This window comes from Strigops habroptila, chromosome 6, assembly GCF_004027225.2.
Source record: "Strigops habroptila isolate Jane chromosome 6, bStrHab1.2.pri, whole genome shotgun sequence".
Lineage (NCBI taxonomy): Eukaryota > Metazoa > Chordata > Aves > Psittaciformes > Psittacidae > Strigops > Strigops habroptila.
The window spans coordinates 37,067,260-37,095,128 of record NC_044282.2 but is presented as its reverse complement, the minus strand read 5'-3'; the positions used below and the strand labels follow the sequence as shown (position 1 = coordinate 37,095,128).

General features: G+C 42.9%; 1 protein-coding gene across 6 annotated transcripts in view; it reads right to left on the bottom strand.

Annotated features, from left to right (window-relative positions):
- DST (dystonin) overlaps positions 1-27,869 on the bottom strand; it is a 296,378-nt gene that overhangs the window by 241,555 nt on the left and 26,954 nt on the right. For 2 of the 6 annotated variants that reach the window (XM_032920000.1, XM_032920005.1), the window contains exon 4: positions 20,039-20,246. In XM_032920000.1, the coding sequence (XP_032775891.1) occupies positions 20,039-20,246 (208 nt within the window). Of the gene's footprint in view, positions 1-18,375; positions 18,540-20,038; positions 20,247-20,394; positions 20,558-27,869 lie in introns of those variants that run through there. The other 4 variants (XM_032920003.1, XM_032920004.1, XM_032920001.1 and 1 more) reach the window with 3 other exon arrangements.

Genomic DNA, 27,869 nt, shown 5'->3' with positions numbered 1-27,869 from the left:
CTCCCAAATTTTTACTGCATCGCAATTCTGCAGATACTGATTGTATGTAAGCCTTCAACTTTTAACGCTATTGCAGATTATTAATTATTCCTTTTTCTCCTCTAAACTAGGAGGCACATTTCCACTGCACTTCAGCTTATTCTAGGGTGGACTTGACATATTGCAATGCTCAAGTAACTGTTATATCAATAACAGTATCAAAATCTTACTAAAATATATACAAGCATTAGTGCTTACTCCTTCTGTGCCTATCATATCTAGGAAGAAAGCAAGCACCTTTGTTTTGTGTAATGATCTTATACTAGTTTTTCAGCCAAGTATTCAACTTCTTCTCAATGCTCATATATAACCTTCCTGACCATTTAAGCATTGCTTAGATCATGTAGTAATAGCATCAAACCTTAAATTTACATCAGGTTTTTTGTTTCAACCCTTCCTGAAATGTCTGAGTTTCCTTATCCCATGGACTGGAATACTCCCTTATGAAATACCCATTTTAAACACAAACTGAAATTGTATTTGCAAAAACTAACTTACAAAAATGTCAGGAAAACCACCAGAAGCAGCTTCTCCAAGCAGATGGAATACTTTATCAAACAAATAAAAATCATAACAAATTAAATAACCCTTTCATTAATTTGGAATCTTTCACCATAGCTTAGTATTCAGAACAAAATTTTTTGCTCTAAATATGCTCATACAATTCTTCCAATCTTGGCATCATGAATTTGCCTAGAAATAGGACATCAGGATTTAGATTGCTTAGTTACTGTGAGCAGGAGCCAACAATGACACTTACCAAAGCCTAGAAATTCTAAAAAACTAAACTTGTAAAAAAAATGTTAGGACAGTTTTCAGACTACATCTACCCTAGAAAATTAAACACCAGCCTGGTGTTCCTGGGCACTGGAATTAAATCCCACAATTCTAGGGAGTTTTTCATGAAGCCATCCCTAGCTTGCTTGCAGCCCATGCCAACTGTCTGTGCCCCAGACAATCCTCAGGCACAGCTCAGGGTGAGCATGGGTCATGCACCATTCCCAGCAGAGCTTGCCTGCAGCCCCATCTGGAGAAAAAGAGCATTTCAAAGCATGGACGCAGGCTCTTCCATGGCCGTGGGCATCAGTATCACAGAATGGTCCCAACTACATTAATTTACTAGCATGGATGTAAGCACAAGACAAGCAACTTTTGCCTCAACTTTTTAATCCAGGTTTCAAAGTACCACAATGACTACCCTGAATCCCTTACCTCTAATCCTTGCAAACATCAGTCACGCTGTCTGCTGCGTTCTGGGAAAGGAAATGCCTTCCCAAGACAAGTTGGGTACTATGAGGCCAGGCAATGAAGGGACATGGAGCGCTATCAGATATATCACAGTTACTCTGAGGCAAATGTCAGATGTGCCTAGAAGCACATTGCTTGTTGAAAGAGTGAGTTAGTTACATCCCATTTCACCACTGAGCATGAGCAGACACACAAGGCAGCTAATACAGATTAGCTCATGCACTGTAATCTCTCATTTTGTCTTAGTCTAGAGCAACTTCTCTGTTTTGCAACACCACACAGCAGTTATTACAGTCCTTTCAGATGCACGCAGGAGGTGCAAAAACCCAGGATGCTTGTGACGCTGGTTATTTCCAAACAACAGAAATGATCATGCGCCCCGTGTCTCACTGAATTATGGTGTGCAAAGCTGGTTGTACTCTATCGCAAGCAAGTCAGTACGAGCCCCACTGCACAGGACTGGCCAACACCATCCTCTCCAAGAAAGATATGCAAGAGCCATTTCAGCTGCCTTGGTCAAGCAGCAGCTGAAACGTTACTCTCCTGAACAAAATATCCAATTCAGCGGTTAAGTCCAAAGCATATTGCTTGTACTGCTTAGCTGCTCACAGTTTACACCACATTGCTGCTGTGCTAACTCCAGTTCTCACCTACCCTGGAAGTGTGTGGAGGATGCAGCAACTGCGCTCCTGGAGTGAGTCCTGATGTTCAGCTGGAGGAAAAGGTTACCAGACAGCTGGTATCCTGGCAAGATTAACTAGGTTATGCACTTTAATATCAGCTGTGAAGACAGCTGTGCCTTCTTAACTTCCACATACCACAACAAACAGAGGAAGAAACAGTCAGTAAAAGAAACCAACATCTTAGGAACATTGAACCTCTTTCTATTTCTTCTGTACTAAATGTGGTTCTAAAAAGAAGGGAAGTTTTAGAAGAATATCCATCATTCAGAAATGATCCACAGGTGAAATTCATGGTCCTGATGAAATGCTGTTGCTTAGAGATTCAGGTAGAAATTTGTTGCTGAAATAACAGCTACCAAAAATAGCTCAAGTGATATTTGACTTGGCGTAAGGTCATGAAGGCAACATTCACAGACACGTGAGGGGAGATTCACAGATTTCAAAATTGCTGGATCCCAAGCTGACCTCACAGCAACAGACTTTTGACAGCCAGGAAAAGCTTTAGGATCATGAGACAAGGACAAGATACAGAAAATCTGCATGGGGTGGCAAGCTGAAATGTAACTAAAAAACAGAACAAACAAACAAACAAACAACCCACAAGAGTTGCTTTAAACACAACAAATAGTCAAGGGCTGTCAGTTACAAAGTCTACATGAGACTGTGCAAGGCCTTGCAAGAATCTCTTCCCTTCTTCAACTGTATCTCTCTAGCGTGCTACAAAGAATCTCATCTAGCAGATAATCCCCTCCTCTAAACTAAACCATCCTAGGCCTACACAAAGCAGTCCTTATCTGGAGTACTTAACTAGCTAACAATCATGTTAGCTGCTGCAGGTACTCCTGGTCTGGCTGGAGCACTTCCCACGTTACAGCAGGACATCAGACCATGACAGGCAAAGCAGCACGCCAGTAGCCACAGGGACAGAATGAATGCATCTTCTACTCACCTGAACAACTACAGACATTTCTCTTCTGGGCAACAGAACACTGCAAACCAATTTCTGTCTCATTATTTAAGGAATGTGTAACAATATTGGAAGTAACCACTCTATGGAGAGAATATTAAAAAATACACTGTATATATAGGGCAGGGAGGAAATGAGTGATTTAGTGTGTGCAACTCAATTCAGCACCAAGGTGTTTTATTAGTCCATGATGAAGGGAAGCCAGTGATGGCACTACTGGAGACTTGTCAGTCTCGGCAGTTCTCTTAAGGGCCTGTGGTACATCCCAACCCACCTGGGGGATCCAAACTGCTGACTATGGCTACTGCCCCTAGGCCTGCCTCGCTCAGAGGCTGTGGGGCTGCGCCCATGGGCAGGGTCTTTGCTAGCCTGGTTATCACCGCCGGCTCCCAGTCCCTCGCAGAGCAATCAGCACTCTCTGCTCCCCAAAAAGTTCCTCTGAGTTTCCATCCTCTTACCCAGATGACAGATGAGAAGGTATTAGGGAGAAGGGAAATTATGGGTATTTTCCAAATCCTCATTGTTGCTTTCATAAAAACTGCTCCAGCTGCCTGCCACAGCCTAATTCTGACAGAGTTTTTATAGAGTTTCCTATCACAGATTGCTGTGTGGATCCCCTGCTCTCAACAGAGTGGAAGACATTATCTGTGTTTTCGATGAAGACATCTACACCCTCAAATGGCAGCGTCATAACCTCTCTTGGTATTCTTGATGTTGACAGCTCTACTTTTTATATGTGTTGTCGATGTTGAATACATTAGTGGAATTTCTTTGGCCGGAAGTAGAAGTGTTACCATACAGTGGAGTTCAGCTCACTGTTTCATCCTGTTCTCCAAATTTTCTATGAATATAAACATCAGCAAACAAAAAACAAGGCAAGAACCAGAACCTACACTTTCCTCTTCCGCACACCAATCTATAACTTGCCTTCCTTTCAGTCTCCTTACTCCCACAAGTTCACACAGTAACTCAGTTTTACAAGAAGAACACTATATTCCTACCCAAACATCTGAAAACTTGTGGCATTCTGGGTTGCAGATAATCAAAACTCTTCAAGCTCAGAGAGGCCTAAAATTATGTCTAATTCTCAGGCAAATACTCAAATCACTGTTATTCTTATGCAAATTCACACAGAAGCAGCATTCAGTTTTGGATTAGGTTTCCCTGGTTAGTAAACCAAAGAAAACATGCAGGCAGCTTGCTGTCTGACCCTTGGCATACAGTGAACCCTAGGCAGAAGACGAGAGCAATTCAGTATTTCTGAGAAGACACAGATATCCAAGGGCCTTTTAAGCCAAACACTGATACTCCTCATAAATTCAGATGCCTAAAGCAGGTGGCAGTGGTTGAAAGCAACTAACCTGGACTGCTGTATGGAACATCCTAATTTAGGCAAGATTTAGGACTGTATTTTACCCTTTCTCTACTATGTGGCCTTGTTACATACACTCTTTCTGCTAAACATCACTGAGTTTGCATTAAGCCTTTAGCACCTCTCAGACTTCATTTCTTGGCTGTACTGGACAAAAGAGTTTTCTGCTGGGTGGTCTGAATGGTGGGTATCAAATCAGCATAACAATACACTGCAGAGCCTTTCTTCCAAGGATCACAGTATTTTCCAAACATCACCTCATTATTTTTCCAACTAGTGATACATACACATGAAGCATGAGGTCTCGTAGCTCCTAAGAGAGCTCTCTTCCCAGCTCCCTAGTGTCTTGTTAAAGTTACTTCTTAGTACCTTTTAAATTGTGCAATGAACTTGTTCTACAGCTCTTCCTTCTCCATCACTGGCTGAAGTAATTAAGCCCTGCTAATAATAATAAAAGCCATTATCTTCAAGCACATGTTTGATCTTCCTGTCAACTCCTCATAAAAAGGCAGTGCCTTTATCTCAATTCTTCACTTTCTCTAAGACTTCTTGATGCTTCATATTCTCTGAATACCTTTCTGAGATCCTCACCTCCTGAACGAAGTCTTTTATTGGCGTTACATTTTAGTCTACTCAGAAATGGGCTTGGAGGAGGAAACAAACAAAAAAAAAACCTCAATATATACAATAAGTAGTATTTAATCCATCACATTGTAAGAGCAATTGAAGAGTTTCTGCAGGCATTTCATAACTATTCCTACAGCAAGGAAGAGTAACAAAAGCTACTTATTGCAGCTATGCTCCCCAAGCAGACATGACAGCCGCCAATTACTATGCCCAACTGTAATGAAATCACTTATCAGCCCTAAAACTGAACTTTTCCATACTCCTTTCTGATTAAAAGTTCAAAAGTGTGAAGAGAAGGGAGAGGCCTGTTTTTTTCCCCTTAAGTAAACAGACATCCATAATTGAGAAAGGGCAGTGCAGGTACCTGTCAGAAAGCTTCAGTCAAGCTTTACCAAAGCTGAATAAACAAATTAATTTTATATCCACAGAAACTGCATCATTAACACCGTCTTACACATCATTACAATGCATTATTTTCACGCAGCAGTTTTTCAACTACACAGTAATTACTAGAATGGCTGACACCACACAGGACGCGATATAACACAAGCCAGGAAGGCACGGGAAGCCACAATGGTGTAAACCACACTCCGATCTGAAAAGTTGCCATGCACATATCGTGAAGCCAGGAGAGAGGCTAAAATTACAAAGAAAGAAAGTAACTAGTAGTAGAAAGGCAATTTAAACAAGAGAAACTATGTGAAGCAAAAGATGGACCTGCAGGGAACTGCCATGGTGCAACGGAGGCCAGTGGCTTTCTAGGGTTGGCAGGGCCTCCCCAAGGAGGGTCCATCAGGGCAGGGCCTGGCAGCCAGGGCCCGTCCCACAGCCCCAGCCAGGAGCAGGGCAGCCGGGGGCACCGGGCAGCCTCAGCCCCAGGCATTGGCACCTCCCTGGTGCCAGGCTGAGGCTGGGCCAGGACATGGGCTCATGCATGGGCCAAGCTCAGCAGGGCCCATAGCTGGGCAGGGCAGGGCTGTGGGGAGCTGCAGACCAGCCCTGCTGTGGCATCGCTGGGACAGGGGCTGACGGCCCCAGGGGCTGGTGTGGGGTCCTGGGCTATGGGCAGGTGAGGGACTGGACAGGGACAGTCAGGGCCATTATTGCCCTCCGGGCCTGGACAAAACCAACACTAACAGCAATTATGATACCAATTAAATCATAGAAATAGCTTTACCCTGATGCCAAAAGTGAAAATGGGCCAACGGGTGAGATAAAAAGCTCCGCCTGCAGATAAATGGGTTGTCATACTAAAAATATCAACAGTAACTGACACACAAAAATTCCTGTTTACAAACTTTGCAGGAAGAAGCAGTTAGATCATGAAGGATGCCATTCTTCATAAAGCAGCCAATAGTATCCATCAGGAAATGTTCAGCACAGGGAAGATGAACCGGGCGAACAGGGGAATACAAATATGTAGTTACCGAAGTTAATAAAAATGCCATTACTGCCTCCAAATCAGGGAAAGAAAAAAAATTACTGCTAATTTAAAAAGGTTAAATCTTGAAATCTTCATTCAGTATTTATTTTGATTGTCTCAAGATATAATTTAACAGATACTTATCTGCAGGATTACAGAATGCACTGTCAATATGCTGGACAGGATTTGGGATCACTTGTTATTAACAATGAGGAAGGCACTCACGATGCCATCTTGTTCAAGTGTTAGAAGCATTTTACAAGATCAGTATGAGACCACCAAACAGCTGAAAACCTTACTGCAGTTAAGATTTCAAATGTCATAAATGAAGTTATATTTCAAAATCACCTGTATTTAAAATAACCAAGATTTATAATTATAAAACAGAGTAAAGCATAAGAGGTAAGTCACACAGAAGCAGGAGAAACTAAAACTAAAGCAACACTACTTAAACACATAACATATACTGTTAAGATTAACAATACACACACACCCCTATTTATTTTTTATTATTTACTTCAGTAGCAGAAGGCTAGTAATCTGAATGTCCAATGCCAACAAATAAACAGACACGTTATAAAAGTTTGCTATGCCAGAAATGTTTTCCTTGGTGAGATAGAAGCCCTACCCATGCAATGGTTGGAAAACCAGGATAACAAACAATATAAGAGACACAGCACCTATCAAAGAGAATTTTGTTACAAATCAGACAATAATGCACATGTTCATGGATGATCAGAATCACAGAGGGAGCAAGATGAGGCATGCTACTGCAAGGGCTAAGTATCTGAATAAATTCTTTACTGAGCGAGAACTTAGCTTTTAAGACAACAAATTGTTTCTTTCCCCAAAGCCTCCTTTTACAGAGAAATTACCACGTTCCATCACAGGAAGGAGTCTCAAAGAAGAAATTACGTAGCTGCACAGGAAACCTAATTACATCCACCTACAAGCAGCTTACATAGCCAACTACCATCACCTTGCTACAAATCCAGAAAGAACTTAAGGTATCAGAGAAGAAAGCTGCTTACAAAAACTTACACTAAAACACATCATCATTCTCCAGATTATTTGCAAGAAATTAAAAGAATTGAGAAATTATTATGCAGTTCTGATCAGCTCTACTGGGAGTAACTGGAAAGTGCAAATTAAAACAAAACAAAAGCCCTAAAATACTGGGAAAGATACTAAGAATATAATGCCAAATTCCCATAATTTCTGCAATGATAAATCAAATTTCTCCACAACTGTTTGGACTCAGTAGAGTTAAAAAAAAATAAAAATAAATAAATAAAAAAGGCGGTGGGGTGGGGGTGTGTATATATATGTATGTATATATATACAGAGAGAGAGGTATAGGTATATATAGATAAATAGAGGGAAAGTTGACATACGTTTCCAAAACCTGACCAAAACCAGCTAGGATATAGCATGTAATCCTTTTGTATCCTGAAAAATGTCTTACAGAATAATTAAGTCTTGAATTTTGGCTGCCTTCCAGTGCGAGAAGAATGGTGTGGTTTTACAGAAATCACTAATGCATTCTGCATTTATTAAAGAGTTGGAGAAGGCAGTAAACAAAAAAATGCAATCTTGTCTGATCACACAGATGTTTTCAGACTGGGAGAACTCCAAAATTTTAAGACTTAAAACCCAACCTACTGAAACTGAAAGGTTATTAGACAATGACAGGATATGAAATACAATTTAAAAAAATAAATATTGGGAATGAAAAGCAGAAGCTGAGCATCTCTGAACTACCAAGACGACCAGTGGAAAACTGCCTTCTAACTGCACACAGATCAATAAATCTTATAGTTGGTATTCTAGAATTATCTAAAAAAAAATTTTTTAAATACATATCAGACCTATGACATAAAACAGTAACGCAACAAAGGTACCACATACAATCACGCTGTCTTGTCTCACAAAGTAGTAGGAGCACTGAAGTGCATATACAGTCATTAAGTGCTTTAGTACTATGGCAGGGGGAGAACTTAGACATGTAAAGAGATTGCAGGAGCTGAGATTTTTGATCATGAAATACAGAATTAAAAGCATTTTAACTGAAATAAAAAAAACAAACAAAAAGAAAACCCAACTGAAAAGACCAAAAATGTTAGGACTCCCTTTCACTTATTTGCTACACTGACAAAATCAAATTACAAGTAGACACCATTATCTCACATAGCATCTAAGCCATTTGTCAACACTAACAGTTAGTCATTGAGATAAATACGGTGATGGCCTCTTTATTTACTCAAAAGGGGAAAAAGGCAAATAAATCAACTTAAAATTATTTATCAGCTGAGTCATTAGTTAAGCCAATACACAGAAAACAAATCTTGGGGGGTTATGCTGCTGAGATACAAAAGACATCTTAGTGCACTGCATAATTAACTAACGTGGTCACACTCAGAAGGGAGGGAGCATTTGGCAGTCGAAGTGTAAGCACGGGACCAGACTGACTCTCATCCTGAGCGGCAATGCTCACAGGCCCAGGTGAGAGTTAAGAGTGTTGAAACCAAGAGCAAAAAAAGGGCAATCATTTCAAACAAAGTGACCATGTCAGTGTCTGTCCCCTGGGCATTCATCTCTCTCTCAGTACTTTCACTGAGAGGGATTAAATGCTACACTTGAAAAACTCTCACAGTAGGACACCAGCATGACCTGAGACTTAAGTCCCAGTTAGGCTTTATCCCGACTCTAGGAACTCAAGCACAGCAGGTACCAGCACAAGGGCACATAGACTGAGAAATCTCGTTCCACATATATCCATATTTCATATTTGATTATGGAAAGGAAAAGCTCAAAGGTTTCTCTATGGCTTCAATCACAGTTCAGGAAGCGAAATCCGTGCTGCTTTCTAGGAACAGAGCTAGTGCTCCATGGGTGTTCTCTGCTCCAGCAGCAGGTAGGCAGAAGTCTGGAATTGAGGTCTCCTCCTCCTTTTCAACCTCAAGTAGGAAGGGACCACTGTGATTCACTCCTTTGCAAACTTGCTACAGGGGGTGTGCAAGTGTGTCCCACAAGAAGCCCCTGAAAGCAAGCCAATCTTTCACCTGCACTTTGTAGATGCAGGCCCACAAGGAATCCCATCTACAGCTAAGATTTAACTTCAAAGTGATAGAGGAAGGAAGAACGGGGAACCAAGGGTAGAGTAACAGGAGTCACACTGGGTTTTATAGGAGCTTTTTAAAATGAAAAAAGGCTTCCCTGCCCTGCCCTTGAGGTATTTCTGACTAGGAAAACAGAAGAGGGCATGCAACCTTCAATGAAGAAGTATGCCCAGAAGGCAAATGACAGAAGATCAGAGGTGGGTAAACTCAAAGTGTATTGGTTGAGGAAACACAAATCAAAAACAAAAATCCAACAACCAGCACAACTTGTACGAAGACTCATCAATGTTTTAGTCATACATCTAAATCTCAACAGACCATTCACAATGTTGGTCACCGAAATTACTACAAAAAACTAGGCACCAAATTCAAAATACATTTCATGCTTAGAATAAAGATGATCCTCAACTTTCTAATACTATTTAATCAAATCCTTACATTTGGTATTAAATTGCAAATTATGGAGGAGACACACATGCTCTCCAAGTGTAAACTTAATTCTTTAAATTCCCTTGAGTATTATGTGGTTCCCAAAGCCAAAAACTGGTTCAGTAAGATGGTTAAAATATGGAGGCATAAACATGTATTGTTTCTAGGGCACCAATATCATCTTTACAAATTAGATTATAACTTAGATCGTAACTGTTTGATGCTTGCAAACTACAGATTAGCTGCTCAGTGCTACCATAAACCCACTATAAACAGCATGCTGGACGGCTGGACTGATTCAGTGCAACACAAGATCTAAAGGAAATGTATATCCATGAGAAAGCAATAATAAATGTACAATTTAGGTAGAAACATGTACTGCTCACACGAATCAACTTGATTTCATTTAATACAATTCGCAACAGCAACAGGCAGAAAATCAGAGTTTATGCTTATATTCTCAGAGGTAAGCTAGATCTGGCCTCATAAGGAGTGTATGGACTTGATTAACAAGAGTTCTATTTTAAAAAACTGAAACAGAACAGTGCAAAAGTATCCTGTTGAGCACAGTCAAATTGTAAGGTAATTTCATCAAGGGACCTAATCAACTTTGGCTTTCTTCCTGTAGCTCCTCTGTGTCTGTTCTTGAGATATTTTCTCAAGATTTCCTGAGCCAAATGTCGCTTTAGCCCTAGTGTGAACTGGACATCAGAAAAGCTATCTGCAAAGAAGAAAACCAAAAGCCTTCCCAAAACTGTAACATATGTTTCTCAGCAATTGTTTTGTTAAAAATTGAACAAAGAGGGTAGAAGCCATAAGCCTGAGAAAAAAATTTGCTCTACAATACAAGAAAATGTCAGTACGTTCAAGACAGGTCCTTTTTAAATTCTGAAATCAACTTCTTTCTAAAAATCATGATGGATTCTCTCCTGGTAAGATTTCATATTTAAAATCTTTCAAAAACCTGAGTTTTATATGCAGAACTGATCTGTAATACACAGCATTATAATATGGTTTCCAGGATTAGGTTATGATCTGAACAAAACCAACCAAGTCACTGCGAGAGAATTTCCAAGGCACAAACAGCAATGAAACTAAACCTAATTTCTATTAAAAATCATCAGGGCTAGCAATCAAACTGCTCCTGTGTGGTTTTGCAAATATCCTACTCTGAAAACAGAACTATTTTAGCAACATTTCCTTATTCCCAGAAATTATGTACAACTACGCAGCAGTGGCTTCTCCAGACAACTACTGGAGTCATTTCCCAAATTCTAGGATGTAATGCAAACCCTTTATCTCTAGATTAAAAATTTATCTAAAGGCAAAGTAATTTAAGGCATTAAATATTTATAGATGTCAATAACTAAGTTCGTGACTCCTACCAAAATTAACAGAAGTTTTGTTGAGTAAAAACCACAGTATTTCTCGAAAACACTCTTTTGCTAGCACTTTATTACCATTACTACTGTAAATTGCCTGTCAGAATGACCACATAGGCTTTCTTATGCTGCTTTTACCCTGCCTAAGAGACCTTGTCACAAGAGGAACATCCAGACTGTAACCTGATCAGGCAGAAGGAAAGTCTGCAAGCAGGATGACAGGATACCCATTTCAGTACTCAGCAGAAGACTTGGGGGGGCCTCTCTGTTCACCCATAGCCTCATCTGCCCATTGCCTGAAACATGTCTCTGAGAGATGTATAGAGAGTCAGACTTTTACCCATGTTGCAAACCAAAACACATACACATTTCTAATGCCAGTATAGAAGAGCTCTACTAATTTTAGATCCAAGTGGTGCAAAGTGTCATAGCTGTCAGATAGCTGGATACCTGAATCTCAGGCCAAACTAATTTAGTTTTACAGCATAGTTAGGCTACGAACGCCACTTAATTGCTGATCCGTAGTTATATGCATTGCAGAACATGTCATTAAGTAATGTAATTTCACATAGTAACCATGAAACTGAACAATGAAAATACATTTAAGAGCAAACCAAGTTCAAAAGGGCCATGTGGCTATAATCAAGAACAGATTTTGGCCTATGCTACTGGAAAGCCCATCAGAGGCCTAATCCTCCTTGTCTTACAGAAATAGTTACACTAATTGTGTAATTGCAATGTACAGAATTTAACCCTGGATATATTTGCCTACAATCTTTGTTCTTTCACAAATTTATTCACTTTAAAATGTACAAATCCAAAAAGTTGACAGGTTAAACTCCACAACAAAATTAAGTATTTACCAGGTATAACGAAATTAAGTCCAGAAACATACTAACTTGCTTTTAAGGCAGCTAAGACCAAATCAGAATACCCTAAAGGACAAATGATTTCAGCAGGAATATGCCTTATTAAAGGCTAAGCTATTACTTGGGCCCCAGTCTTGGGAAGAGGCTTGTGTGGGTGAATTTCTGGAGCCAGTATATTCCCACAAAAGCACCGGAGTCTGCCTACACAGATCAACTTGTAAGATCTGACTATTAACATGCCCTTCAGGATTTGACCCCCAGACTGAAGTGTCTTTGTAAGCATTGTTTCACCTGTTAGAAAGCTGGGCTGACTGAAAGCATTCAGTGCATGAATATTTTCACCCACTACAGAAAATCAAGGCTTTGTTAAATTAAACTGCTTTAATGATGTTTTATGGGAAACATTTCAGGCATGCAGCAATAAGCTGCATTCATATTTGACATTTACAAAACTTTATTCTTTTAAGCCTGAATTGATAAATACTTGCACTTAACTTCAAGCATGTGAATAAGCCTATTTTTATTTTACAAAATGCTTAATTCCAAGTATATGTTGAAGTTCCCCAGATCAGGCATGCTTTGAGCAGCGTAGAGAAAAAATAAATAAAATAAAATAAAATAAAATAAAATAAAATAAAATAAAATAAAATAAAATAGTATAATCTGGTTTCAAGCAAAATATCACTAGAGATTAGCAAACCAGATCACAGCAAACAGTTAGAAACACCTCGACCCAAAATATAAACTAAGCCAAAACAAGCCTTTTAAACACATTGGTGACTGAAGTTTATTCCTCCCACCTCCCATACTTCATAACCTCCTGGTTTTGGCTATAAAAGAGGAATTATGGAATATTCCTGTGAGCTCTATTTAAAAGATGTTGCTGACTCAATGGGAATTGGGAAGTACCAGAAAAGCAATGAAACAGACCTTTGATGTCTGCCCTAATTCACATACCAAAAATACTGGAATCAATGGCCAAACTCTGCCCACCTTAGTCATTCAAACAGGTATCTTTTAAAGCCATGGAGACGGAACTGCAGTTTATGTATGCCATCAAACTCAGCTTCAGAAACTGCTGCCCAAATCTTCAGGCCTTTACACAGACAAAACTTCGCTGAACTGGCTAACACCCAGGTTCTCATTATTTTATTCCAACAAAATTAAGACCTCTTCAACTTAGCTCAAGTGAAGTGCTCACACAAGTCAAATCAGCATGATCTGGTTCATATTTAGGATGAAGTGCACTCAAAAAAAAAAAAAAATCCCATCTCTAAGTAATTGAAAAGTGAGAACTTACGTCTTAAAGGAGAAGGAACGTTGAAACAGAGTAAAACTGCAGGTTTTACATTTCTACATGGCTCAAGGAGTCTATTAATTTTGCCTGACTTCATGCAGCACAAATGCCATTACGTGTCCATCCCTAACTGAAGGTACTTCTTGTTGGCTAAAATCCTCCATTCCCAGAAGGCTAACCTGCTGTAGGAAATGCGCTAGGAACAGGCGAAATGACAGCGTCATTGTGCTGCAGACTTTCACCATGGCAAAGAATGGACTAGGTGACATGCAGCTGGATAATCCACACGTACCCTCCACCAGTCAGAAAAAAACCCCAACTGTCCTACATGAACAAAAAAGCAATAGATTCTAAGGCTAGACACTACCAGCACCTGAAAAGATGCTGGACAAAACCATCCATGGCAGAAATTCCTTATACACTCTACAAAACTAACACCTCTATGCCACCGGTTTTTGTTACGCCAAAGGAGAAAGAAAATAAATTAGAAGAATCTCCTCAATTACTCACTCCAGGGTTTCTTTTCAAGTTCAAAATCAGAAGCCCTGGAGCAGGAGATCTGATTAGTTCACAGCCAAGAGCCCAGAAGAGCAGTATCTCTGCAGACTGTAAGTTCAGGCCCCTTAGTTCAGAGCATCAATAAGGAAATTGAGAAGTTCACAGAGCCCAGAGCCCAAGTGTCTGCCATGGCCCTTCCTGTCTTTGCCCTATGAAGCCATCTCTGAAGAAGAATATCCCTGGACTAAGTCTGACACCAAACACATTTAAGAGCTTCCAAATTCCTAAAACGCAGCAGCAGCTTCATTTTCAGATGTACAAAAACCTTTCTGAGCAAATGGTCCCTTCCTGCAGTCAGCTCCAAAGAGCTGGATGACAGGCATCTATTTTTTTATCTTCATTCCAAAACTATACCCAAACAATGCCAAAACAGCTTTACTTGATGCTGCCTTCAATCAATCATTAGAACAAATTACATCACCTCTGAACCTTACACAGGCAACAAAATACATCAGATGACCTGCTAGCTCTTGTCCATCTGCACCATCTTTGTTCTCAGAATACAGAAACAGAACTGTTTGCCATGCTCCAGCTGAATGTGTAGTACTACAGGTGTTTTTAAAGCAAGAGAGAAATGCCAATAGTGAAACAGAATGTACCAAACTTTAAATAACCTAGCCTGAGTTTTACTATCCCCAGTCCCAGACCTGCACCTCCTTCTCGCATAGAGAGAGGCTATAATCATGCATCAATCCAAAGAAAACATTTATGTGATAGCTTTCCTATCACTGACAATAATTTAGTCAAGTTCCTGAACTGCAAGGCTGTATTTTCTGTGGACGGTCACCTCAAACTGAATTTTCTAACAGATACGTTTCCTACAGAACCAAAATCGACACCACTAAAGGGTCTACGGGACCCAGATAACCCTATGTATTTTAAACTTTTATAGCTTGCACGGTTGTAAGAATGTTCTCGAATAACTGTCATTTACTCAGTACTTAACTCTGAGAATTAGTTCTTTTCCAGAAACAGCCAACCTGCAGCCATCAGCAGACGTGCCCGTTGCAATAATGATGTCAAAGGGAAGCAGCTTTATTACATAAATGTTCAAAATCTTGCAGGAAAAGAAGGTTGTTGCAATTGATATTTAAATAAAGGTTTATTACCTGAACTGAAATACAGAAGAGTTTTACCTGAAATGAACTATACAATTTCAGAGGGATCATATATGCACGTCTTGAATCTTGGTGCATTACTTCAGATTTATACCTGAGGAAACCTTATGAATGCACTGCAGCTAATGCTTAAAATGGGGATCTTCAAATATTTAATACTCAAATAATGTTGGTATGGAACAATGCATACCTATGTCATCTGATAGAGGTGGAATTTAGTATTTGAAAAATTAAATGTGCATTAAATATCACTGGACATTTTCTTATTTATCAAGAAGACTGCAGCTAACAATAACTTGATTCATTTTTGTTCCCGGGCAATGGTGAGATAACTAACAAAGTAGCAAGACTAATATTTTAAGTTCTTCACAATCTCCTAGAGAAATCAAATAGATTTTTTTAACTGTTACTCATATTAACAAATACTTGCACGATTTCTCATCTTCCTATTCAGTCACAAACAAGATGTGAAATACATCAAACATTTCAGATAAAATGTAGTAGACATTTTACCACCACTATCACAACAAAGGCTTTGCCACTGAATTCTTCGAGGTGCTACTAACAAAGAAGCATTTTTTTCCCTTGTGAATAAGTAGCTTGATTCAACATGATTTCTCAACCATCTGAGATAACGTGACTTTTTTTCCTCCTGCTTTAGAAGTACTGCCAACAAATTACTGTATGAATCAAGAAAAAACACCATGACAGCCAGCAACTGAGCTGACCAGGAATCAGAAAACACCACTCTCCTCCCATAGCAAATAGCTCTTCTGTGCCATCTCAGATTTAGCAAACAGTTGCCTAATTATTTACTGTCACAGCCACAGACACAGTCAGCAGACAGAATTTGGAGACATACAAACACTCTGGTTTCAACTGTTAAAGCAACAAGGTACTTGGAATTGCACAGTCTTCAAGATCTGCAGCCTACTTTGGCTGTGGAAACGGGTGAGAAGTACAATGTCATTTTTCTACATTTAAAAAGGACTGATTTTCTCTCTTCCTAAATCAATCTGCCCAAACGTCTTAATGGTGTGGCATCATACGATCCCCAGCCTTCCAAGACAGGCAATGAATTCTGTACAGCTGACTCTGCTAGTTACAGTACTTAACAGCTGGGGTATAGATAATTTGGCACCCTGATAATGCCCTAGATGAATACGAGAGTGTTCTGCAGACTGTAAAAAGGAGGGGGGAAAAGAACTATTAGATTAAAATTATGGATTGGAGCTTATTTTAAAAATGTATAAGATCAACATGGTTTGCATTTGATTTAGAAAATTAAAAGCAGTGTTTACAAAACAGGGAAATCCAAAGAAATGGCACTCCCTCTTCAAAGCCTATATTGTAGCAATTCTTTTCTGATTAGATCAGCTCCCATAGCAAGTCATCAGAACAACAATTGCTGTAGTGAAGTCATACTACTGGGACTCGGATGGGAAATCATGACCGGCTTGGAAACACATTTTTAAAAATGTGTTTTCCAGGTTTCCAATATATCTTAATTAAAACGAGCCTGAATCTTTACCTTTGCTCCCAATGGCTGAATACAGTATACCTCGAGCAGCAAAACACAGCATACCAGTATACTAAATATGACACTAAAACCTAAGACAACAGAAACTGGATCCTTCCAAATCATTTCAGGATTTGGCTGTCACTGAAAATAGCACGTGAGTGGACCAATGTTACCCCCACAATATCATATGTATTTCCAGAATGTGCTTTATTTCTAATAGAAATGTGAATTGGTTTTAGGAGCTTATTTTAATTACAATTGCTTTGTCCCCCAATATTTAACCCAAATCTTTCAATCCTTCTCCTAATAAACCTCTCACTGAAATAGGGGAAATTAGGCCTAATCTCTTTCCCAGGTTTTTAGCAAGTAGACAAACTGGTAGGAGAATGAACCTCATTAAACCCGACTCCAGCAGCAAATCAAAGGTAATGTAAAGCAGAACAGCAATGCTCTAGATTAGAACCAGAACAGAAAAACAAGTTTTCTCAGTGTTATCTTTATTTACGAAGCAAACAGTCTACTTGCTTTAAAATTCTGCAAAAATCAGTTCAGCTACATGTAAATTGATGACTTAACAGGAGAGAATGGAATAAAGATGTGCTTCTGAAAAGGATCTATTACAAACAGTAATTATTTCTCAACTGAAATGCACTAATGCATTTCAGTCCAGAAATAGTGCACATGCTCCATAGCTGCATTGACACAATGGGCAGCAGACACAAAGGAGTCATTAGTCAACACTGTTAATGACACATGAAATCGCAAGTGACATAAGTATAAAGTAGACTTAGACCTAACAAGTTCTCATGTCAAAATAACCATCTGTAGAGGGTTTAATTTTCAAAATAGTACCACTAACAACCTGGATTAAATACAATCAGCTATTGGTACCTTCAAATCAAGCTGTCTTCAACTATGCCACTCCCATTCCCATCAGGGGAAACCATTTAACCAAAATCTTTAGAACTGACTGGAAACAAGCAGCTGAAAAATTCCAGCTATAAAAATCTAACCTCTTTCCCAAACATTACAAAAGGACTCGGCACTGCAAATGTCAGCATATGCTGTGACATGCTGTAAAAACTATTTCTGGGATGAAGATTCCATCGGAATAGTTAACTCCATCCCTTTCACACTTGAATTAAAATCAGACCCGCAACACTTCTGATGAGCATTTTCAGATTTAATATTAGCAAATGTACTGAGAACAGTAACAAGTCACATCTCCCGAACCATCTCTTGGTACATTTCTAGCAATGTCATTTACATTTTCTAGCAAGATAAATTTAGCTGTATGCATCTCTGCTGTGACAAACGCCTTTTTCCTCATTTTCTGATGAAAAAGCTCAGGTGCTACATGAACTATGCTCATGCTCTGCCCGCCCACAAAGCAAATCCAAAATAAAAAGGTCAAAATAATCGGAAGCTTTAAACACAAATGCACACCGCGACCTATATCACCGTGTCTGCATTTCGCTGGGAAAAAAAGAGACTTCTAAGCACAGGGCTGCGCGTCTCGCCCACCGGGGCCGCAGGGATGGTATTTTCATTTATGGCAGAAGCCGCCGCCCGCTGCCGCCCGTTCTCCCCCGCCGGGACCCGGGGCCATCCCCGTCCCCTCACGGCGAGGACACCGCACCTGCCCCCGCCGCGCCGCAGCCTTCGGAGCGAGCGGCAGCCCGGCCGGGTGCGGCGGCGCCGCTGCGGGGAGGGCTGCCCTACCTTTGTATCTCTCCAAGACATCTTCGTACGCTTGCAGGTACTCCTGCTCCTCGGCGTAGAAATACGCGCCGGGTGAGAGGTAGCCAGCCATGGCCGGAGGCTAACCCTACCCGCTGCCCTGCGCGGCTCCGGGCTGCCCGGAGACGGCCTGGGGGATGGCGCGGGAGAACACCCAGGGCTAGCGGGAGGCGGGCGGGGGGAGGGCGCTGCCAGCCCGGCCGAGGAAACGCCCCCGCCGGACGCTCGGGTTTCGGTGGCCGCCCCTCGGAGCGCGCAGGGGGGCGGCCCCAGCCCGGCGGCAGCCACCGCCTCCCCGCCGCAGCCGCCCGGCCCCGGCCCCGGCCCCATCGCCGATGCACCGCCTGCGGGGCCGCCGAGCTCTGCCTTCGCGGCGCGGCCCCGAGCTGCCTCCCGCCCGCCCAGCCCCGTGTTTCTGCCCCGGCCTCCCCCCGGGATGAGAAGGGTGGCGGCTGCCGGGTCGGGGACGTGACGCCCGCGGCACAGACGGGTCGGCAGGGGCAACGGAGCCCTGCGGCACGGAGGGGCAGCAGCACAGCGGACAGCGCCGGGGGGGTCACGGGCAAGGCCCCTGTGGGCAGCCCCGGCACTGCCCGGTGCGGGAGCGGCCGCTACCCCGGCGGCGGGGCGGGGTAGGGCCGGGGAGTCCCGGGTGCGGGTCCCGGCCCCGCCGCAGGTGCCACCGCCGCGCACCAGCCCCCGGCCGTATCCCCCATCGCGCCTGCGCCCCGCCACCGCCTCCCGGCCCTGACCCCGCCGCCGGGCCTGCCCGAAGCGGTGCCTCCTGCCCTGGCCACGGGCCCCCGCCCCGCGCTCTGCCTCCGGGGGGCGGCGGCGAGCTCCGCGGCGGCCGGGCTGGGCTGGGCTGGGCTGGGCTGGGCTGAGCCGAGCCGGGCTGAGCCGGCTCCGCATCCTCCCTCCTGTGACTGCGTTCTGCGGCTGGCGAGAACCCGGCTGCGCAGAGCGCCCTCCGCCACCGTGTCCCCCGCTGCCCCCAGCAGCGCCGTTACGAAGCGCTACGCTGGGAATCAGTGTCCCGGGAGGGGACGCGCGGAGGCACACACAAAAGAGGGGGAAAGGGAGGATTAGCGGTGCCCGGGGAGCACGGAGGACCGCCGCGTCTTCCCGAGATTCATTCACAGGCGGTTTTCAGCTCTCGCCGGGGAGAAGCAGACCTCCGCCCTATTTTCGACATCATGTGCCGCCGGGCCGCGGCCCCGGCACGCCGGGAGGCTCCGTCCCGGTCCCCGTGCTCCCCTCCCCACCCGAGCGCAGCCACGGCCCCGCACGGACAAAGACCAGCGCCTGGCCCCTCGGGGCGGCAGCGGCCGCTCCGCGCACTGCTGGCAGCCCGCCGCCGCTTCCACCCGGGGCGGCGGGGACCTCCCTCAATCCCCCCAGCCGAAGTGCCGGCAGCGGACGAGATGGCCAAGGCCGCGGCTGCATCCCCCGCGCCGCCGATGCGTTTTCTCCCGAAAGTTGAACGGGCGCACCTGCACTCTCCCACACGCACCAGTTCCCCTCGCCGGAAAACGCGGCCCAGGGAAGAGCTTAGTCACCGCTCGGAGGGGCCGCGGTCACCCGGGCGAGGAACCGGAGGTCCCTCTGCGTTCCCGCCACCCCGCTAGCCCCGGCCGCGCCTTACCGGCAATGCGCAGCACAGCCCGCTCGGCGGGGTCCAGCACGGAGCCGCCCTGGATCTTCCGCTTGGACCGCTCATGTTTGGGCAGGTTCCAGGGCAGCGTGTCCCCCGGCGCCGGCGACACCGTCCCCGACCTCTGGCTGAAGTCCTCCTCGTCGGAGAAATCGGCGGAGGACGACATGGAGCATCGGTAGGACGCGTTGCCGGAGCTCTGCATGGGGAGACAGACAGACAGACGCGGTGCGTGGGCAGCGGCTCGGGACAAGGGGCCTCCGGCAGCACCGGCAAGTACCCGCCCCGCGTGGCGTGGAAGAGCATCTCACGGGAAAAGGAGGGTAGGGGAGAAGGACGCCGCTCACCATCGCCGTGAATTTGGGGGGGGGGAAGAGGGGTGCGTGTGCGGAGCGCTGAGGGCGATCCTCCAAAGAACAGCCGGTCTTTAGGGGGAATGCATTTGGAGGGATGTGCGGGCACAGCCGTGGCCTGCGGCCGGGCCACCAGCTCCGAATGAGCCTCCCAGTGAGCCCCAACAATAAACCCAGCAGCAGCAGCAACCCAGGAAAAAAAACAACCTTCCGGGCTACAAATCCATAGCGTTTGGCTCCCCCCCCAGGACACGGGGAAGATCGGCCGTCACCGAGCTGCTGCTGAAGTGGTTCGTGTAAACTCGGCTCTGGGAACGACCCAGGCCCGCGGGACCCCGCGTCGGGCGGCGGGAGCTGTGCTACCGCCCGGGCAGCCCCGACGGGCTCCCCCCCCGCGCTCCCGAGCACGGTCAGGGAGGGGGGGATACGGTTGCTCAGGGCAGCCCCTTTGAGTATCGGGGCACACCGGGCGGCTTTCGGTCACGCTTTGCCAGGGCAGCTTCGGCAAACAAACGCCAGATCCCAGACAGTATCCGCCTCCAGGCTTCCCAGTAATTCCCCTCTCCCTTCCCCCCAAAAGGAGCGCTTCCAGAAACGTAAACAAGCACTGATGCAGTGCAGGGATAAGGCTACGGCCATTTCTAGCTTCCCTGTTCAGGGTGAACTAGGAAACAGAGATGTCAGAACAGTAACACTTCGACACCATGTTGAGGATTTAGGATACAGTGTTACACATGGGCTGTCAGGGCGCGATGGGGGCAAGGTGCCGTTTCTCTGCGTTTTCTAGAGCAAGTCCAGAGGAGGGCCATGAAGATGCTCACAGGGCTGGAGCATCTATGCAGACAGGCTGGGAGAGTTGTGCTTGTTCAGCCCGCAGAAGAGAAGGCTCAGGGGAGACCTTAGCACAGCTTCCAGTGCCTAAAGGGGCCTACAAGGGACTTTTTACAAGGGCATGTAGTGACAGGACAAAGGGGAAGGGATTTAAACTGAAAGAGGGTAGATTTAGATTTGATATAAGGAAGAAATTTCTTACTATGAGAGTGGTGAGACACTGGCACAGGTTGCCCAGAGAAACTGTGGTTGCCCCATCCCTGGCAGTGTTCAAGGCCAAGTTGGATGGGGCTTTGAGCAACCTGGTCTAATGGAAGGTGTCCCTGCCCATGGCAGGGGGTTGGAACTAGATGATCTTTAAGGTCCCTTCCAACCCAAACCATTCTGTGATTCTGACTGGAGAGACTTGTGGTTTCTCCAGGGCATTTAGCTAGGAAACGATGGGTTTGAGTTGTGATTTCACATGGGAGCTGTCCTGACAGTCTTTCAAATGTGTAACCTGGTGCTGGCCCAGCTATGATGTTAATTTTTAGGGGTATCCTATTCTCAACCTGGAGAGGTGTAGTATGCTTTGCTTTGTTAGGCAGAGACAGCCTTCATTCAGCCCATCTAGATTCCAGATATTTTTATATTAAAACAGCTATTATCTTAGGCTTGTCTTATAGCCCTGTTTGTTTGTTTTTGGGGGGTTTAAAATGTACCTTTACTTACAGAAGAAATTTGTGCTGTGACTGAGAACTGATAAAACTTAAAATTTATTGTTGCTGTCTGAACCTTTTTATTGTCTCATGAGGTGGACAAGTGAATCATTATCATTACACTGGGGGTATTTTACCCATTTTAAAACTCAAAACCTGCATACTTTACAGTAACAACATGTAACTCTTTGCTATGCATAAAGCTGCCAATAACATATAGTTAAATAATCTGCTAAATAAGAGGGGATCTCTTATTAGTGGTTGCTCCTCCTGACCTCCTTCGCTTTTATCCCAATCCTCTTTTCTCCTTCATGGTGAAGTTCGAAAGGGGAGAGGGGGAGGGAATGAATACATCAAGCTAATTAACTGAATTCTTGTTTGCTGAATTGTTATGTGGAGAGAGCAAGAGCTACGTGCAGAAAAACAGAAACATGTGATGTCTGATCCCAGCCCTGATTGCCTCCATAATTAGTTCTAGTGCCGGGAATATTTTGCTGCCAGTTTATATAATAAGATAAAACTCCCCGTAGGCTCTCAAAAAGCAGCATGGTCACATACAGGTGTCTTCCCGCTGGGAGCTGGAAGCGCACAGCTTGCTGCAGGACACAGAGGGCACTCTGCTGTACCAGGTAGGGCTAACAAGGCCCCTGATGTGCTTAGTCAGGGATTAGGCTTCTTGTGGCCTATCCTCAGCTCCAGATTTTTTCCATGAAAGAGAAAGCGTTCCCTTTAATCCCAGCTCTGAATATCCTCTTTCAGGCCTGTATCTTCTACTGGCTGCTCAGCAACCCTCAATATCTTCATATCACATCCATGGAGACAGATTTTACTTCCCAATTTCTTCACCTTCTTCATTTCTAATCCATAATATGAAAATTAGAAAGAGCCCAGACATGGCGTTGTAAGGATTCTATAGCAATAAGTTAGTACTTATGTAGCCACTTGGAATATGGAAGCACAAAGTACAAGAGCAGTTATTATTGAGGCTTGGAAGAAAGATCTCTCAGCTCTCAGATTTATCTTTGCAAGTATACTACATCTTTTAACCAGGAGGATTTACTTTCCTCAAAAGAGGCTGTAATAGCCCATTCTTATTTTTTATAGTAACAACTCCTTCTGTAGTTCCTCCTACCCTTAGAAACTGAAAGCACCGTTGAGCGATCGTTCCATATGCACCACTGAACATATTCTACATACTCTCTACTGAGATGTCAGTTTTAGGGAAGAGGAGACTGTCCTGTTCAGCTATGCTACAGTACTGAAGATAAGCTATGTCAGAAGACCCTACTCCTGTATCTTTATGAAATCAGACTGAACAGGCAATGACAGAGCAACCTTTGGCATCTGCATGTATTACAACTCACCGTCTTCTTTTAAGTTGATCTTCTGCCTTACTTAATGCATGCATTAATAAAATGAATGAACAAAGCCCACTTTATCTTACTAACTCTTAAGGAATCACATCTTATTTTCAGAACAGGGCAGGAAGCTCAGAAAGGAATTTTTCATAACAGCAAAATCTAGCAAACTCTCATCTAAGAAATGTCAACTTTTAACTTAATTGCAGTTTACTATTTTATTCAGCATGGAGATGCTTCTGAGTTATGTGTACACAGAGCTATGAGAACATAAGTATTTTCAAGAATCTCAACTTTGCTATTCCAGAGACATTTATAATGTACTGAACAACCGCTTTTCTTGAGTAAATTAATAGCTTTAAAAACAAGACTGTAACTGTTCTCCTTTTGGGCAGCCACTATTCACAACATGCTTACCACTCATCCTGCTGGATGGTTTGTTTCTAGCCGTAAGTCCCAAAAAAGCATCCCATGATTACAGCAGCACATTAATGGGTTCAAAAAATACAAAATAATGCAGAACATCTGTACTATCCTGAAAAGGGTTCCTGGCCAATTAATTAGGGAAGCATGTGAAAAAGAAAAAAAAAGTTATATTCTGTTAAAATTGGAACATGTAAGGCACTTCTGTTCTTGTTCTATAAAGCACACTGCCGTATGCAAGTGAAAAACATAACTGTTAATAATACCAACACTTTTTTGGGTTACATGAGTGAAGTGCCTTTTATATCCACTAAAATATTGATCAGATACATCCTTACCTAGCCTGCTCTGGGACTCAGAAAGGGTCAGGGCTTGACCCTTCTTAGCTTGAAGGCCCGTAAGGTCACAGCCCAGATGCTGTAGCTGCTTATTCTATGCCTCTGATTATGCATTCCTTCTGCTCATTAGCCTAAAGACTTATGTGTAGCCCTTATTGTTGGTCAGTGGGAAGCGTTGCATTTGCATAGCAGTTATGCATATAGCAGCTTGGGCACTGAAGCCTCTTGGTCATACATAAGCAAATCTAAGCGGAGTTTACTCTGCGTTCAAATTACAGGATTAAAGTTAATGCATCGTTTCACTGACAGTACCACAGGGGGGTGCAAACTGCACACAGAGTCCTCACTGCTGTGTCCTGGGAGGCAAAGTGCTCAGGAGAAGCATTTAGGAGAGCAAAACTAATTTCTGCCAGTGTCTACAGTTTTCTTTGTAATCAGGTGATTTGCAGGAGCCGCCCGAGAGTCAGGCTTGCTACCATGCTGTAAAAGCGAGCTGGTTTCCAGTAATGGGGATGATTTCAAAGAAGTATTTAGTCTACTTCTCGTAAGAGATTAATTTGGCTAAGCACCAAGGCACGATTTCCCTTGAGGAGGGCAAGGAGGACTGTTTGTCATTGGTGCAGCACCACAGAAGATCAGGTGGAAACTAGGTGGAAGATGGTGTAGCTGGAAAAAGGTGTAAGGTAACACACAACACCATACATCAGATAAGCCACTGCTGTATAGGATCTGATACCCTCAAGAACAGCAGTGGGTTTTGCACCATCATTCCTTGAGGCAGAAGCATTAGCAGAGGTCAGGTTTTAAACTCGGTCAAGCAGTCCAGCTGGCAAAAGCTGCTGAGAGGCTGATACTGAATTATCATCATGTTGCAAAAATTCCCCAACTCTATGACACATCGGAGACTCTACTGGCCACATCTAATGATATATATAATGAAGTATCTTGCACTTTTACATCTTATCTTTGAGAAGATTTTCCACTGCAATGAGTCCTTTCACACCGTTGGTTTTTTAAGCTGTTGAGAAGTACAGGTCAACATTGCCTGAAACTTAATTTTCAGTTTAGTTATGAGTTATTTATATTTCACTTGTACTAAACTATCTCAGAATTCCTGGAACACATTTTCTTTTCATTATGTTTATTGTGGGCAATGGATAAATATGAACAGAAATGAAGTGTTTCAATTATGAGCTGAGTGTGTTTCAACAAGATTCCTCCTAATTTAGAATATTTTAGAATACCAGTTGAATGTAACAGGCTATTTTTGTCCTTTAACATCCCAGGATTGACTGATATTAAAGTGGATCAACTTTTAAAGCAAAAAAACTTAATAAATTTGAGACAAAATCTAGGGCAACTGAATGTTCCCATTAGTAAATCTTTACCACTTTAACCTGATTAGATGATAATGCAATGCGGAATACAAAACATCCAATATATGTAATCAGGCTATGAAAGTCCCTTGGGACTGCATGTTGTCAGAAATGGTCAAAATCCAAAACAGACACACAAATGAAAGTATAAACAAGGGCAATGTAAAACCAACAATGCTAAGCTTAAAAAATAAAAAATAAAAAAACACCACCAAAAATCCACCAGTGGAGACACAGCCATATTAAGTGAATATTTTTTATGGTTCTCTGCCAGTCATTTATAAAGCAACAAGCAGAAAGCTGGAAGGCAAATACACTAAATCTGAAACTTCAGAGCACCCAGGGTCTGAACCAATGTTAAACTACCTTTGTGAACAGGTAGGCTTTTCAAACATCAAGACAAATTATTGCTTTTTGGAGAGATTTTACATTCTTTCTTTTTAAAGGTAGAAGATGGAAATAAGCTTCAGTGTTTACTCTGTCACATGCATTTTGAGCCTGTGATTGTATTCATACAAGGAAATGCTGATGCTTTCATAGGCTTTCAAAAGGAGATGGGATCTTTTCTGGATGCTAGGTAGGTCAAGCTCTACCATTCCATCACTTCTAAAATAACCTTGCAGAAGCAACTTTCATGAAAGAAATAGGTTATTTGAGGACATGAAATTAAAATGGTTAAAGGGCTAGATCCACATATGTACTTGGTCACTACAATACAGTTTTGTAACATTAAAACTGTGTTCACTGGATAACCATCTATTTGCACATCTAAACCCAATGTGATGCAAAACTGAGGTGTTGGTAGGAACTAAGTAGTCAGAAAAAAACTGGTGATGCAGCATCTCATTCTTCAGGGACATAAGATACCCTCAAACCTTCTCCTGAAATCGGTCTTCAGTCACCCTTTCACAACAGTTTCTTTTGAATCCTAAAAGAAGTGAAGCAGCTGTTTACCTTGTCCTTATTGTCTTAAGAAGCTTGAAACCCAGGCTCAAACCCTTGTCTCCCATCAGTCAGCCTAGAAACTATTCTGCAACAACCTCCTGGTTGTGGAAGTGGTACAGGTTTAAAAAAAAAAAAGAGTTCAAGATTTCTTGGTGTGGAATGAGAAAGAGGAAGAGGGAGCACAGTGCTCTGCATCAGAGCACGCAAGGCACTCTCTGGGGAGAAGGATGTGCTTCATCCCTGCTCTGATGACTGCTTATATATTCTGCTTTAAGTAGTAATTGGGTAAAATATTGAAGTAGTCCCTGGATGAGACATACAATGGAGGCAACAGAAACCACAGTGTAGCTCGTACATCAATTTTGCAGAGATACATCAAATTTCAAGTACTTATTGGCCTGAAGTGATACCATCTTCTAGTAGCTAAAAAAAAAGAAATTAATAAATATTATGCTACACCAGGTAGCATAATCTACAAGTAGAGTTTCTGTTTAATTTTGTTAATTCATGGGAGATCTCTTTCAAGAGCAGAACACTGAGAGATGCTCCACAATTGTAGCTCCCTGTTAACTGTGAGATGAGCTGATGGATCAGATACTGTCAAGATAATCACCACAGATCTCAGCAACTTCCACCAAGGGGGATAGCCATTGTTAGAGCAAAATAAGGCATGGAAAGTATGTTGCTATGCAAGGAAAAGCTGCTGGTTGTTTTTTGGTTTTCAAATGAATCCACTGAAAAGCAAGGCATGCTTAATTCAGTCTAACCAAGACCTGTATATAAGTGAGGCCAAGTAATATTCAGCTTAAACTAGCTGTGTTGTGCCCAAGCTATCAGTGCTCTTGAAAAGCTGCTGAGGAAAACTGTGCTAACAGAAATGTGGATTCTTTTTGAGTATTACTTGAAAATTAATAATACCATCAACATGACAGCCCTGATATGTTGTATATATAATCCATTCCTTTATTTCTCACCTATTTCCTCTGTTTAATTTTTCAATATGAACTGTAGGATTTAATCTTGAAATAGCTTACCTACATTATAGAAGCCAATAGAAAGGTACTGAAGGTTTTGCAGATGAGAACAGAATATTTGGAGCTCTGAGTATCTGGGAAGAAGCTACAGCATGGGGAATAGGTATTTTAGTTGAGTTTTATGCTAAAACTATCAGCAACATAAAAGTGTTACTTCCATTATAATTATCTTTCTCTTGTTTCAAAATTAATGCTTCAAAGGTATTAATACCTAAAATACCTAAAATGTCAGGAGTTCGATGTCAAAATTGTGAATAATTTCTGTAAAAGAAATGCATACACCTTAGATGACTGCTGTATATAACTGTTTCAAAAAAACCCAACCCTTTCCCATTATCTAAAAATAGGTTTTGTATTAATTTTTAATTGCAGCTATCTTGCATCCACTCAGATCCCCCTAGTCTGCCAGACACAAAGGAGAATAATGTGACAGAACAACTAAGATTTGAGGAAGGCAGAGAGTTCT